A 16,566-nucleotide genomic window follows, 5' to 3' on the forward strand; every position below is an offset into this window, starting at 1 on the left:
CCTCATAATGCCAGGTGCTGATGTAACTGCCTGATGTTCTTTTTGCACACCATTTACTCTCCATCTCACAGCCTGCTATAGGCAACTAAGCTGCCTTGGGCCAACAGTGTCCCCTGGTGGCTATCATATTGTGTTGCCTGACCCAGGGTTTTTCTTTCTATAGAATCCTGCACATTAAGTCATTTACAAGTCACTGCTCAGATGGCTCTAGCAACCTCTTTATAGTCATCATCTTTGAACACCTTCTAATCCCTCTAACTCAGGGATTGTCAAGGTGGGTAGCACAGGGAAAAGAAATGTGAGGGTAAAGGAAATATTCTGAAACTAAATAGGAACAACTTTTCAGAGTATTAAACATCCTTCCACCACAATTCTGATCCAAGCCTCTTAGTGGAGCATATTACCATACCCTTGAAGATCCTAATGTGTCAAGAAACATAGATGTCACTCAGAGGACAGTCCTTAAAAACACAAAATTGGGGGGAACCAGCAGTTAGCATAATGGCTATGTTGCTGGACTCCCATATAGTCAACTGCGGTCCGCATCCCGGACCCAGTGGCTTAAAACTCACGCCAGGCACATGTGCATGTGTGCCCAAGATCCCAAAAAGAGAATGGAGGAGAAGGGATTGCAGGCTGTCCATCCCCCTGGGGGTGATTTCTCACTTTCTGTCTCTCTCTGTCTAGCGCCCCCCCCTATGCAAAATATCCCCCTCCAAAAAAAAAAAAAAAAAAAAAAAAAAAAAAATCAGGGACCAGCAGTTGACATAATGGCTAGACTCCCATGTAGTGGATGATGTTGCGAGTCCCAGACCCACTGGCTTAAACTCACAGTGGGTGCATGTGCATACATGCCCGGATCCCAAGAGGAGAATGGAAGAAAATGGATTGTGGCATGATTATCTCCCCTTGTGGGGGGGTGGGGGGTATTTCTCACTTTCTGTCTCTCTGTCCTTCTGGCAAGTTCATGCACCCTATAGCAAAAATATCTCAAAAATAATAATAATAATACACACACAACTTCAAATATTGGGTCATTGAAAAAGTCATGACATATTTTTCTATACCAAAATACACCATGACTTTTCCAACAACCCAGCAGCTCATGAGTAATCCCCCTCTATCCCCTTCTATTCTCATCTCCATCCTTGCCAGCAAGGTATACTTAGCTAGTACGATACCCCTGCCAATGTATGAAGATCGGCCTTCCATGTTAGTCCATCATGGTCCAGCATGCTACTGTCAAACCACTGGTATCTACTGATACATGCCTCCCCTCGACCAGGTCCATTTTCTTATTATGGTATTTTGTGTTTACAGAGTTACCTAGAATGAAAAAATGTAATGATGGGGCGGCTCGATTCCCAGGTCAACTGGGAAGGAGGTCTGCCTCTGAGAGTCAGACATGTTTAGAAGCAGCTGGTAGACTCATGGGTTGAGGTCACATGGAATCTGTAGAAAGAGGAAGTCAGGTGTCTCTCCAAGGGAAAGTATTTACCTTCAAGTAAAATACAGATGGGCATAAAAGTTCTCTCTGGTTTCCATCACCTGATTTTGAGGGAGGGGACTTCTGCTTTCTACATGCAGTGAGTCACTAAGATTTGTTTTTCTCTACCACCACCACACCAGTACCCCATGGATTCCTCCCTGAGTCATACATAAGGAAAAAGTTAGATTACAAAAAGAACCAAAAGATATTTTTCACTAAAAAGGCAGAACATATTCCAGCTGTGGTATCTACCTGGTATGAAATACAGCCTGGCTCTCGCACACCAAGAACTTCAGATGGTGCCACAGTATGGTTTAGTTAACAGTACCTTGGGGACCAGCAGTTGGCATAATGGCTATGTTGCTGGACTCCCATGTAGTCGATGGCAGTTCAAGTCCTGGACCCAGTGGCTTAAACTCATGCCGGGCAAGTGTGTGCCAAAGATCCTGAGAGGAAAATGGAAGAGAATGGAGGGTTTGCAGCATGGCCATCCCCCAGGGGAGAGGGGTGATTTCTCACGTTCCATCTGTCTCTCTCTGTCTTTCTGGAGAGTGAATGTGCCCTATAGCAAAAACCTCTTAAAAAGAAAAAAAAAAAAAAACAGTACCTTGAAGCTGCCCAATTCAGAGTAGCTTACAACAGTACTCATCCGTCACCATCCAAAAACAGCCACTCTGTCACAAATACTAGTGTCTTCAAGATGGACACTCCTCCAGCCACAAGCAAGGCAGAGAGACCCCAGTAGAGGACCTGCTTCATGGGTACAGCCACAATAGGGGTCCGAATTACAGAGTCCATTATGATTGCATGGGAGTCACCTTCCAGCCCCAGCCAGGGCCTCACCAAAATAACACAGTATGACTTTGAGAGCAAAGAAGATCTACGTTTCAGCTGAGATTAAGGACCAGAGAAATATGGATTACAATGAGGCCCATACTATATAATGAAAATATAAATATCTGGAAAGTTTTCCCTGGAATGTAAGTATTTTTGTTATCATGTGTTTCAATTGAAGTAAATGGTATGCACTTAAACATCTTCAAGTATGTTAAAATTAAATCACTTGAAGACAAGGTCTTGGCCTCAAGTTGTCAAGTACACCAAAACTCTTAGGTAGAAAATATGAAACATTCAGACCTTTACTGTGCCTTCCACTCCCCTTCCATTCTTCCTTAAGCATATAAATATATACTTAATGTACCGAGTATATTAGCAGTGCACTGAAGAATTCCTGAGACATCTTCAATTTCTTCTTTGTTGGCATGGTCTGCATAGGAGCATCTGTTAGAGATATTATGGAAATTCTTTTCTGCATCCCTGTAGCTAAAAAGAAAACAAAATTAGCATATGGAGAAAATGTTGAAAGCATCTGTATATGTACTCATATACACACTTACGCACAAGCACACGCAGTCTAGGCTTTCAGCATAATCACATTTTAAAATAACTGAGCCCTTAGACATCATTCTGACATAACAGATCATTCACATCAGCATTAGCAACGTGGACCTGGAACTGTAGGCAATCATTTGTAAGGAAGCTATACTTAGAAAACATAGAGAGAGATAAGAAGAACTTAAAAAAAAAATCTAATAGCCTTCTGTAGCTAATATCTCCCTGTTTGAGTGTTTCATTGCTACTGGTAATCTGTATCTAAAAGGAAGTCACTTAGAAAAAGAAAAATCAACAGTCCTCGCTGGGTGCACTGACTCCCAACTGTGATAGAAGTAAACACACCCTGGCCTCTACCCTCATCGAGAAGATAACAGTATGGTGTACAGATAACAAATAAATAAGCAAATCAAGTGTTTGAAGCCTGGCAGAATTTGAGTCATAGTCTTAACAGTTTCTGTCTGTGAGAACTCACGCAAGTAACCAAATCTGTTAGTCTAACTTTCCCTCCTCATCAAAATGGAGGTACCTCCTGAAGTTCTTGTGAGGAATAAATGACACATCGCTGTGTAATTGGATGTTGGCTAGAACTTTTCCCATTGCCTCTGACAGTTGAGGTGCTAAAGCTGACAACAGGGTCCAGATGCTCCCATGTTCCAAAGAAAGGGCCAAACCTAGAACTTCTCTGAAGGACTTAAGAGGTGACTAACTAGCCCCTGCCATGGTTACCCCGCACCAGCTTCCACAAGTAAAGAAACAGAATTCAAAAGGAAAACCTCAAAAAAGTAGTTGGCCCAGGAAGACAGCTGTTGTGAATTTTCCCCTCTCTGAGAATAGGAGAGGAGTGTTCCCTGAGAAGCCAGCTGGTGAGGGAGGTCCACGGCTGGTAGAGATGGGGGTTGGGCATCTCATTTCTCAGTGAACATCTGCTGAGCCAGTGGGTTTCCAGATCATCCCATGTCTGACTGAGTAGAAGATGAATGTTCTGGAAAGAGTTACTGACAAGGAAAATAAAGAGCAAAATTGGGAGCATCCTATAGATCCACCATCTGGCAAAGTATGAAAACCTGAATTTCCCATGGATTAGGGAGAAACTACCCAGAGGCGAGCTTGAGCTATGCAGAAGCTGTGCTACTGTCTAGAGACTGCGGGCCAGGGGCAGAGATCCACTAGCAAGGCTGAGGGCGCAGTCTTCAAGGACAGGAGGTGGGGCATCTGAAGCGTCAGGGCGGAGCCCACACATGCACCTCACTGTGGCACCACTACCCAGAGAGGGTTGTTACATTTCCTATTTTGTTCCTTCCTGACACAACACATCAAGAGAAAAGGGGGGACCAGCAGATGGCATAATGTTTACATTGCTCAATTTCCACACAGCCAACCTTGGTTCGAGTTCCAGACCCAGCACCTTAAAAAAAACTAATGCCGGGTGCATGTGTGTGCATGCTCAAGATCTCAAGAGGAGAGTGGAGGAGAAGAGACTGTGGCATGGTTACCCCCTCAGGGGTGATTTCTCACTTTCTGTCTCTGGGTCTCTCAGGTGAGCGTACACACCCTATAGCAAAAATCTCTCTCAAAAGAAGAAAAGATGAAAAAGAACAAAAGGAGGATGCAGAAGGGCATAGCCTGGAAAACAGGAGTAAAAACCCACTTAGTAGCCTGTCTGCATTGTATTCTCTCCCCCCTCCCAGGCCAATTTAGATTGGATGAAATACTCAAAACTTAAATTGGTCTAGAGTAGACTTTTTTTCTAAGAAATATTTAATTTATTGTCAGTATTGTTTTTAATTTGACCAGAGAGAGAGAAAAACGAGAAAGCAGGCCATCAGGTCTAGGACTTGAACCATGGTCAGCCACATGAGAGTCCAGCATCTTAACCACACCACTGCGGGCTCCTAAAGTGAACTTTAATCCCCGAGAGCAATCTGCAACATGTTATCAAAAGGGATTCATCCTGTATGTTTGAAGCCATTGGAAAAAAATAAAATTGTTTCACGTTTGTACACCACACTGAGATCAGACCCCAATAACCACACTGAGATCAGACCCCAATAAACCAATTACACAAAATGTTCGCTTCAATTTCTAGGATGCAGGCGTCCCATTTAAAGGAGGTGCCCGGAAGGGAACACAAGTGTGAAACAAATACAGGGTTATTTTTAGGTTAAGTTCCATCATTTTATCAGAGTGACTTTTGACATAGTATTTTTTCTCTCAGATTTAATTTCTTCATTTGTAAAATAAGCTTAACACAATGATCCTACCAATAGGTAGGATATTAGGTCATTTTCTATGCAAAAATTCATGACTTTCCCAATGACCCAATATATGGTCACATTAAATAGCATATATAATGTGCCCGGGAATATTGCCTCAAACTAAATCAACACTAACTTTTCTCTAACTTGTTTTTATTAAAAAATATAAAGCTAGTCTATGTAAATATATGAAAAAGCAGCTAGATGTCTTCTCAGGTAAAATAATTTATAGTCACAAAATCCATCCACAAAGCCTAAGTAATAACCTTGAAGTTTATTTCCCAGAATAATAACGGTTCACCCACTCTCAACTTCTCTTTCAATGTGCTATTAGAATGATTTGAATTGCTCTTACTTCAGTTTTCAAAAGAAAAAGAACAGAAGGTTGACTGTATAAAACAAAACATAGTGCCCACAGTGATAATTTGGGGTAACAATTTAATTTTAGATGACTATTGGAAATGGTGTCCCCATCTAACACGAGGTTGGCAGCAGGCCTGTTCATGATAATATGTACGACGTGTTGATTCTCGTACAAAAAGGTTCAAAATGAATGGCATTGCTCTTAAAGCACTTCTCCAATGCTCAAGTGAGCATTATATCTCAAAGACCATCATGTTTCCCATAAGTAGGTCACTGGAGAAATGTCTTCTTTGTCTACACTGTGCCATGGTAATCCATTACTGAGAGGTCTGCATTAGCAGATGTTACGAGTTATAAACATGAGTAGAAGCAATCAGATCAGGTACTCGAAAGAAAGTAATTTAGGCTGAATAATCCAAAGCCAAAGGAATTCTCTATAAGAAGAGAATGATAAAGAACACGATATGGGTCTAACGAGCTCCTTCTGAACAACCGATTCCAAAACTGTAGAGGTCCAGAGACAAGGGAAGAAGAGAGCAGACTAATGAAGGGAAAGACCACGACGCCTGAAGTGCAGAGTCCGATGCTAAAAGTGGAAATAATCATTCAACTAACATGTTGATAACCTTTGTGTCCCAGGCACTGTACTAACTAAATATGATCATACAACTTAACACACTATTTTAATTAATATTTCATTTAAACTTCACCCCAATCTCGTTAGTATTATTTTAAGAATAAGAAAACAGGTTCAGATTTTAAGTAACCCACTCAAGATTATTCAGTTGAAACCTGACCTTAAGTCCGATTCGTTTTACATACCCACCTCCAAAGCACGCTCTCTCCATGACAAAGATGGAGAGAGGAGAAGGGATACACGACAACAGCAAGAAAAACGTCAGGACAAAATGTCATCATAAGCAAATATTCCTCAATCCTGAGGAGTTCCTTGTGATTCCTAAAGAGAACTCTGTCTACTTCTACTGATTCCTTCCACTTCTCACTACTCTTTCCACTCCACACTACCCAGAAAGCTAGTCCACTCCCTAGAAGCTTAGGTTTAGTGACTGACATGAAGATGCACACTCAGTGTCTCCTTCGTTCTCAGCTGAGGGAAGCAGGCTGTGCTAATGAACAAGAATCTCACTCAGGGGACCAGCAGTTGGCATAACAGCTATGTTGCTGGACTCTAATGTAGTCGACCATGGTTCGAATCCTAGGTCCGGTGGCTTAAACTCATGCCAGGCACGTGTGCGTGAGTGCCCAAGATCCTGAGAGGAGAATGGAGGAGAAGAGAGATTGTGGTGTGGCCATACCCCCTGGGGATGATTTCTCACTTTCTGTCTCTTTCTGGTGAGTTACACAAACCCTAAAAAAAAAAAAAAAAAAAAAAAAGGGACCCAATAGTTGGCGTAATGGCTATGTCACTGGACTCCCACATAGTCGACTGCAGTTCAAGTCCTGGATCCAGTGGTTTAAACTCATGAGAAGCTTGCTAAGTGAACATAAATGTGTGCAGTTTATATAGGAGATGAAATTTACCACACAGTGGCAAAACATTATGCATAAATAGAAAGCTATACAAATATATTAGTGTAATTTATGCCGTAAGAAGTTCTGGATACTAAAACTACACATTGTACAACTGTCAAGGACTCCAGAGATTATTTCAAACCCTTGTTTTACACCTCCTTTCCAAGTATAACTTACTTTTATTTACTATGCCACTAAAAAATGTTTCTGAAATCTGTACCTCTACAGAGCACTGTATTCATTTATTTACTTTCTCCCCTTCATCCCACACTCCAAAAAAATTAGTCCTCCCTATGTACCAAGCACTTGTAAAGGCACAGGAACATAGATGCACAAAAGATAAACAGACAAATAAGGTAATATATTTTTTTAAATGGACAAAATGCAAAGGATTAACAGCTAAGCCTAAAATAGTTGAGAAACCTACAAAAGTTTGGAGTAGAGTGAAAAAAGAGTGGAAGAAGTCAGTATTAGGGAGGTAAGCAGGGGCTGGACACAGAAGGAATTCATACTTAATTCTATTATAATAAGCTACCATGTGGGGGCCAGCAGGTGACTTGGTGGTTAAGGGTGCTGGACTCCCACATGGCCGACCACAGTTCGAGTCCTGGACCTGGTGGCTTTCTCTCTCTCCTCCCCAGTCAAATTGAAATAAATAAATGAATAAATAAATAAAGTTAAATAAAATAATTAAAAATAAATAAATAAGCCACCATGTGGTTCCAAGTGTGACCCTCCCCCCAAGACCAGCAGCATCAGCTTGGGAACTTAGAAATGCCAGTTCTCCTGCCTCATCTGGACATCCAAATCACAAAGTCTAGGAGTGTAGACCAACAGTCCATGGTTTCACAAGCCTGCAAGGTGACTCTGATGCACATTAACAAGACTACAAGTGACTGTGATGCAAACACCTAAAAGTGACTAGTTTGCTGTGGTGTAAATGCAATGTTGGAGGTCAGGAGCAGAAGCCAGAAAAGCAGATCAAAAATCTTAGTGAAAGACAGAGAAAAAGATAAATCACAGTGTATGAATAAGTTATTTCAGCACTCATTTTCTCAACTTGAATGAGCTCTATGAATAAGTAAGTGAACAAGTGCATAGATAAATTAAGGAACAGAATAAATGTTTAAAGGTAAAGTAGCTGAGGTGTAGGGTAGTATTCTTACTCCCTAAAAAGAGGCTCCAGGAGCTACTCCCTCCTGATCCTTCCATTTGTGAGCCTTTGAACAGCTGCTTTCTGCATTCAAGTCTAGGTCTTGAGACATGAAAAAGCCTCAGAGTTTCTAGGGGCAACCAGGACAAAAACTCGAGGATCAGAACCATATGATCCTGGAGCTCTGGTAAATAGAGTAGAATCAAGGGTAGAGTTTTAAAGGCAAGGAGGAGGAAGATGGGCAGGTCCGTGACTGGAAACTAAACATGAGAAATGCCAAACAGAAGGGGTAAACTCATACTGTGTCTTATCTGTCCCACTTCATCCTCTCAGTCTACGGCACCAAGAAACTGGATTACATCAAGACAAACCGAAGGCATGTCGCATTTCAGAGATTAGGAAAAACATTCTTTCCTCCTTCACCTCTCCAAAAATATGGAAAATAATGCTTGTCCGGGTTTGTTCTCAATTGCCTGAAATTCCTTTAACTGTAAGAAACATCTCTTTCACAGTTAGAGGTAAGACTTGCAATATGCGTTTTTTGAGTGAAACAACACAGAGGTGTGACTATTTTAGTCCAAGTGTTCGTGATATCAGCTGCTCTCCTTTTCCAGTTCGGAAAAGAGAAATAAAAAGCAGAAAGGTCGAGACCAAAGGCAAAAGAGGGAGTTGGACGTGGGAGGCATGTCTTTACTACGGCTGAAGTAGTAAAGATAAAACTGCTGTCAAGGAGCCCTTTTTATTGTCAGCCTGAGTACAAATAAAGGCAGTGAGCAAAGGCAGTCCTAACATCGGCCAACGCCCCAGAAAAATGTGCTAATAGGCCTCTTCAGAACGAGTTGGACACCAAGACCCCACTTTCTAGCGCAGTCAGATTCTCTGAACTATGTCTTGTTTATGCTGTGTCTGCAAGGACCCCAACTAGAAAAAGACCACTTGGGCAATAAACAAAACATCAACACCTCAGACTGTATGTGCATACAGAGAACAGTTGAGGGCATTAGACAGAACCGCAGGAAAAAACGTTCTGCCAATTACAGCAATGTAGCTTGGTTATCTATTTTGACGACATTGTAAGAGTCCCATTCTGATTTCCCTTAAAGATATAGTTTACTTCATAAATGAGCATATTTCATCAATTATTTGGTTTCGAAATAGAATATTCGTAATTCCAAAATAATAATCTGTTGACTGGTATGGTCATAAAAATATTAGAAAAAACAATAGGGCCAGCAGGTAGTATGAAGGTTAAGGCAGCTGGACCTCACTGGCCACCTGCACAGTTTGAGTCCCAGACCTGGCGGCTTGAAAATCATGCAGGAGTGTGCATGCCCTAAGTACCAAAAAGAGACTAGAAGAGGAACTGCATTGTGGTCATTCTCCCTGGGGATGATTTCTCACTTTGTCTCTCTGTCTCTGGTGAGTGCATGTGTTTGATAGCAAAAGCTAAAAGTAAAATAATGACAAAAATGGCAATAATGAACCTAAGAGCAATCAGGTACGTAGTGCTTATCACTTGATAAAAGGAACTGTTCCAAGCATACTGGCTAGTCTAAAGCATACCTGGAAAGTAGTGAATTCAGCGAGAGTGATGAAGCTTTATTTTAGCATGTGTGAGCAAAGATTAAATTGACATTTATGATCTCCATTAGGATAAACTGTTTGAAATTACTAATGGCCTTAAACTAAAAGCCATCTGATGAGTTTAAATAATATGTTTTTCCTAGTACCATACTCTTGAGGATTCGTATGACAAAGTTTGAAAGCAATTCCCTTTGAAATGACAATTAACATAATCATGAAGCACTTAAAGTTTATGACATTGTACTAGGTACTGAACTTATTTTTCCATTAAGTTTTCTTTTTTTTTTTTTTTTTTTTTGTGGGGGTGGAGGAGCAGGATGGGTTAGGGAAGCACACTATACCCTAATAGCCAAAATAGGTTCTTGGTCCCCATGCATTGACAATTACCAAAAAATGTTCAAGGACTCCTGATAGCATTTCAAGAAGTACTAGGATTTGATTATTGACTCCTGAGAAGTTCTTACAATCTGGGACCAGCAGTTAGCCTAATGGCTATGTCGCTGGACTCCCACGTAGTCGACTACAGTTCGAGTCCCGGACCCGGTGGCTTAAACTCACGCCAGGCACATGTGCGTGCGTGCCTAAGATCCCGAGAGGAGAATGGAGGAGAAGGGACTGCGGGGGGAGAAGGGCGTGGGGGTGGGCCTCCCCCCCGGGGGGGGGGGGGGGATTTCTGGCTTTCAGTATCTCTGTCTCTGTCTGTCTGTCTGGTGAGCGCACGCATACACCCTACAGCAAAAACCTCTCCAAAAAAAGAAAAGAAGTTCTTACAATCTTACAAAGAAAATATTGTAGCACAAGAAGAATATTAACGAGGTAGATTTTAAAAATATATTCTGCCTATAATGTCAATGAAATTAATTTTAAAGCCTAGATTAAATGAAAAAATAAATTAAGGCTTTTCTATTTGCCAGCTGCTTTCTGCCACAGCCAATCAAAGGTACACATTACATTTGGACCTTTCTGTTATGAAATACTTTCACTGAAAATCTCATTTAATCATGACATCTAGTCCTTGACTTGGTTATCATCATCACATTTTACAGAAGAGATAAAGCTACTTATTAAAAGTTCTATGCGCTGGCAAGGACTTAAATTCCTCTCTTTTGACCTCTTTTTATTTTACATCATATCACAAACACTTGGAGAAATAGGAGGTAATTAAGAAAAATATGTAGTCCTTGATCATTGAATTGTATTTAGCTTGTAGTTATTTTCATTAACCTCTTGGTTAAAAATTCTAAAGCCCCATTCAGTTGATGCTTATAAACCCTACAATACCAGTTAGGCAAAATTATGAGAAGCAATAATAGAATGAGGGGCTAAGAACACAAGGGAAACAAAAAAAGTAATGCCCAAAGGACTTTCATTTAAAGTATTCAAAGCAAGCCAAAGTTGGGGTCGGCCAGTGGCATGGTATTTAAGGTATTGGACTTCCACACAGCCAACCACACAGTTGAAGTCCCGGATCCGGCAGCTTGAAAATCATGCTGGGTATATGTTTGCTCCAAATCCCAAGAGGGGAATGGAGGAGAAGGGATTGGGATATGACTATCTCCTGGGGGGAAGAGGGGGTGATTTCTCACCTTACCCCTATCTCTCTGGCGAATACACATGGCCTATAGCAAAAACCTAACACACACACACACACCAAAGGAAATCACTGCAAGGAGACCCCATGACACCCACCCCATACTATGAGAAATAGCCACTATGAAATAAGTAATAATAATAAAAAATTATTTCCAGGTAGCAAAAAAACGCATGTCAAACTACCGTGTTTGAGCAATTACCTTTAACTGTGCCCAATAATGACTGAAATCCATTTTACTTACCCAATAACTTGATGTTCATAATACTGCAATGTCTTCTTGAGAGTCTGCTGTATCGTCTGAGGCTAAAGAATAATAATAAAAATACTTCATCAGCAATCAGTGTCATTCCTGTTCTGAGCATCACAGGCAAACATGTAACTTCTGATTTATCTTACAAGAGTTCTTACTTTACATTATTAACTCCCTTTGTGTCATGCCAAGTATGTTCCTCAGAAGAACGGCTATGAGGCACTCAGCAATTACCCAGAATTTTCCAATTCCAAATAGGATAGTATTTTTTTCGATTCTTTTGTGCCAGCTGCTATGTTCAATAAAATACTCATTGGCCACCTACAATAAAGCTAGGCCTTGTGGCAGTGAGGAGAATGTGCTGCAAAGATGGGCCACAGGTCTGCCTTCCCAACGTGTTCAGCCTACATCAGGTAATGACCAACTGAAAAAAACAACACATCTTTATATTTTCTGTTTTAAAGACTTTCAGGGATGTTCTAGCAAACAGCAATAAATTTAGTTAAAACAGTGGACTACGCAATAAGAGACATTTTTAGACATAAATGATCTTCCCCGTTTTTCTCTAATAATCTTCTGAGGCTATAATAGGGTAAGCAGCAGTCAGCCTGGCTTGGCTTCCTCAATGTCCCAAGGGGTATCAAGAAAGCAGTCTTGGGACCAGCAGTTGGCGTAATGGCTATATTGCTGGACTCCCACGTAGTCCACCATGGTTCAAGTCCTGGACCCAGTGGCTAAAACTCACGTCAGGCACATGTGCGTGCATGTCCAAGATTCCGAGAAGAGAATGGAGAACAAGGGATTGCAGTGTGGCCATCCCCACGGGGGGGGGGGGGGGGGGGGTAAAAAAACCCGCCCGCGGGGGGGGGGGGGGGGTGACTTCTCGCTTCCTATCTCTCTGTCTCTCTCTGTCTTTCTGGCTAGTGCATGCACCCTATAGCAAAAACATCTAAAAAAAAAAAAAAGAGAGAGAGAGAAGAAAGAAAGAAAGAAAGAAAGCAAGCAAGCAAGCAAGCAGTCTTTCTGGAACCTCCTAGCAGGCCTCCAAGTGCTAAGTGCAAAAAAAAGATGGGGTCTGCATCAAATATTAGATCGTTGGGAAAGTTATAACGTATTTTCTATGTTTTTCTATGCAAAAATGCATAATTTTCCCAACGACCCAATACTTAATCATCTCATGACTGAATTTTATGATCATCTCTTCATGACAGCTCGAGTTTCTTAATCCCATACCAAACAATTATGTTTAGACTTACATAGGCAGCATAGTTTGAACTTAAGAGTCTAGTGTCAGGGAGCCATGATCTTTAGGGACCCAAAGATCACAGAATATAAATTTTACTAAATTATAATAAGAATCAAATTCTCGGTGATAAAGCAGTGAATTTTTACACTGACACCTGTAGTCAAATGAAGCAGGAAAAAAAGCAATGAAAGACTTACTTAAACATTGACCCATTTTAGCTAAGGACACGGCTTAAGGAAAGATGAGGACTCTAATACAGACCCTTCAAGGCACAAGTCAGCACGGCAGTTTGGTCATCTCAGGGACTGCTGCTAATTAACAATGCAAACCTTGTATCTCTAAAAAGTAACCTGCAAAAAGATCCCCCACTTCTTAGGGACCAGTTGTATAGTAACTAAGAAGCTAATGCATGTCAATTTGCAATCCCACCCCTAATTCTTCAAAGCAGCTGTCTTAAAAATAATTTCAAAGGAGAGCCCAGAGATCTGTCAGGTTTCACGTGGATCCACTCCATATTTGTTTCTTTATAGAAAGATCCAAGATCAATGTGACAGTCCCTCTACCCAATACTCTTCAAACTCTGAACACCCTTCTCGGTAGGAAATGTAGGTGAATCTCTTCATAGTGCAATTTTAAGTCTCAGACATTCCTGTTAGCCAAGCCAGTTCATGAAGTGATGTCAGGATAATCAGTCTCCCCATGTGAGAAGGAAGAGGGACAGAGCATCTTCTTTCATCAGCTGTTTTTCATTTATACAGGTTTATGATGACGGAGGAGACCTCAAACTAGAAAACCTGTTTCTACTCATCAGGGCAGAATCAAAGCAGAATAAATGAAATGTAGCTAGGAAAGAAAAATCACTCAGGAACCAAGAAGCAATGGAGTTGTTGAGCGATCTAGAGCACCAAGCAGCCACAGCTGTCCTCGTACATCTGAAAAGCGGGCTTTTAACAACGCAACCCTTGGCCAACTTAAACCAAATCATTATCAGTCACTGGCTCAGTTCCCCTGGGATCCAGGCCTCTTACACTAAGCTTGGCAGTTTCTGAGCTAAGATAACTTTCTTTTTGGCAACATGCCCCCAAAGCAGTGAATATCCACATAGGAATTATCCTTCCAAATAACCTCTTGTCACAAAAAAATCATAGAACAGAAAGCAGAAATGAGAGTGCACAGGGCCAGCCAAGACCAGAATGACCTCTTTGTACAAAAAGATATTTTTCCTGTACCAGGAATTTCCCAGTCATTAAAAAGCATATGTTTGTGAACAGAGTTAAGCCTTTTAAAGAACTAGCTTTTTTCTTGTGTGAAGCAATTACTCCCTCTCCCAGCAGGAGTTTAATATATAGTTTCCAAATACATTAGAAGGAAATGTTCTCTGGGCACAACCTACTAAGCTTTAAGTTGGTAAAGCATTTACAAGGGGGCTTCAAGAAGTTCACGGAAAAACATAATTTTGACTTTTTCTGCTGCAAAATAAGTTGAAATCCACATGCAGTTTTCTTCATGATACATATTTTTCATGAACTTTTTGAAGATACCTCCTATGCTCTTCATTTTCTGGTCAAAGCCAGTGGGGCACAATCTAATGTTCTAAACACCAACATGGGTGCCCACTAGTCAACACTCCTGATCTCCAGCAAGCCAAGGCTGACTTCAACATATTTCTAACCCTTCAGAATCTCTTATGACTACAGTTTCACTCCACTTTTCTTCAGTTCGCCTGATTGTTTTCAACCTGTGGCCTTACCAGTGAGAGAGAGCCTCATAACCTTAGGGCCTCTCTGACCCGAATGAATATCATAAAGCAAAGACCCATGATGAGCCAAAGCCTTTCTTCCTTGAGCATAGCAGAATGCACTTCTTCAACAAATCTTTACTGAATACCCCACTATGCCAGTGATGGAAGTCAGTGCCGATCAGTAGGAAAATCCAAGGGCTTTCAAGACACACACACATTTTCTATCCTCTTCTCTAAGAAAGAGCTCCAGGACTGGCACCATACCACAGTGGTTAAGCGCTTGTAAAGGAAGCCAGATGCCACATGGCCCACCAGGGTCTATGTCCCAGCCCCAGAAGCTTGAAAAATATCAGGCCCACATGCCCACGATACTGAAGGATGGAGAATTGGAACAAAAAGCATTGTGGCATGATAAGGCCTTATTGTGGGTGCTGTTCCTCTTCTCTTTTTTTCGCATGCACATGCACACACCCCAGCATTAAAAAAAAAAAAAAAATTAAAAGAATACAGCTCCATAACTGTAACCTACTAAAGGATACCATCCAACCTTCTACAGGCCAATATCCCATTCCTCTAATGTATCCATCCTTTCCTTTAAGGAGTTTAGAAAGATGATTCGAAAAGAGTCATTCAAGTCAAGCAAATTTCAGAATTAAGTTCTGGGACTCACTAACTAGTTGGTCTTGGGTAATTTACTTAAACTCTCTGAAATGAGATTACTTACATGAATTAAGTTTCCAGTACGTAGTAGGTACATAAGAAGTGAGTTATAGCTCTTCAATGTGGAAACCATTGGCCCTACTTTCAAGTCTCCTCAACTAGTGGAGGAGCACAGGTTTAGGTTAGAAAACTCATCCCAGGGACCAGCAGTTAGCGTAATGGCTATGTCTCTGGACTCCCATGTAGTCAACCGCGGTTTGAGTCCCAGACCCAGTGGCTTAAACTCACGCTGGGCGCATATGCGTGTGTGCCCAAGATCCCAAGAGGAGAATGGAGGAGAAGGGATTACTGCATGGCCATCCCCCATGGGGGGTGATTTCTCACTTTCTGTCTCTCTCTCTCTCTCTCTCTCTCTCTCTCTGTCTTTCTGGCAAGCACATGCTCCCTATAGCAAAAAGCTCTCAAAAAAAGAGAAAAGAACCATCCCACACATGTAATAAGAGCCTCATAACCAAAAATAATAGTGACCAATATTTCTAATAATAAGAGGTTAGTTCTAAATCCAGCAGACCCAGGACGAAACCAGAAAATGACAATTGAATGTCTGATGAAATGTTAAGGTCAACAAACAGAATTTTCAGCATTAGACCCAGAATAGATCTAAGTTCTAGGCCTATAGTGAAAACCCGACACACTGAAACACAGTAACATGGGAACCCCAAGTCTGAAAGGACTGCCATGTAATGTTTACCAGTTCCAAAGACGTCCCCCAGAGGTTCAGTGGGCAAAGACACTGCTTACAGGAGGCAGGAATGGCATCCAGTCAGTGAGGAGTCGTGCCTCAGTGCGCGCTGCTAGCAGTTTTATCGCGTTAAATCAGCTTGGGCACATGTAACCATTTAGTCTCCTCGGACCCTTACAGAGTTTTGCAATCAGTTCGCTCAGCTCAGCTGCCAGCAGCCTGTAACTCAGTATTGGGGAGGTATATACGCCTCAGAGACCAGCCTTGGCCAGAGGCTGCTCCCTGAGGGAGAGGCTAACGGGAAACCAGAAAATCCAAAGACGTCCCCCAGAGGTTCAGTGGGCAAAGACACTGCTTACAGGAGGCAGGAATGGCATCCAGTCAGTGAGGAGTCGTGCCTCAGTGCGCGCTGCTAGCAGTTTTATCGCGTTAAATCAGCTTGGGCACATGTAACCATTTAGTCTCCTCGGACCCTTACAGAGTTTTGCAATCAGTTCGCTCAGCTCAGCTGCCAGCAGCCTGTAACTCAGTATTGGGGAGGTATATACGCCTCAGAGACCA

At 41.7% G+C, this 16,566-nt stretch overlaps 1 protein-coding gene across 1 annotated transcript in view; it reads right to left on the reverse strand.

Moving 5' to 3' along the window:
• Nucleotides 1–16,086, reverse strand: part of GUCY1A2 (guanylate cyclase 1 soluble subunit alpha 2) — a gene marked incomplete at its 5' end in the record, with an annotated part of 275,265 nt that extends 259,179 nt beyond the window's left edge. Inside the window, 3 exons of the mRNA XM_006151043.2 lie at nucleotides 2,691–2,812; nucleotides 11,608–11,669; nucleotides 16,015–16,086. Of these exons, the coding sequence (XP_006151105.1) occupies nucleotides 2,691–2,812; nucleotides 11,608–11,669; nucleotides 16,015–16,086 (256 nt within the window). The remainder of the gene's footprint in view (nucleotides 1–2,690; nucleotides 2,813–11,607; nucleotides 11,670–16,014) is intronic.
• Between the last annotated feature and the right edge of the window lie 480 nt (nucleotides 16,087–16,566).

Source organism: Tupaia chinensis, unplaced genomic scaffold (assembly GCF_000334495.1).
Source record: "Tupaia chinensis unplaced genomic scaffold, TupChi_1.0 Scaffold000311_2, whole genome shotgun sequence".
Taxonomy (NCBI): Eukaryota; Metazoa; Chordata; class Mammalia; order Scandentia; family Tupaiidae; genus Tupaia; species Tupaia belangeri.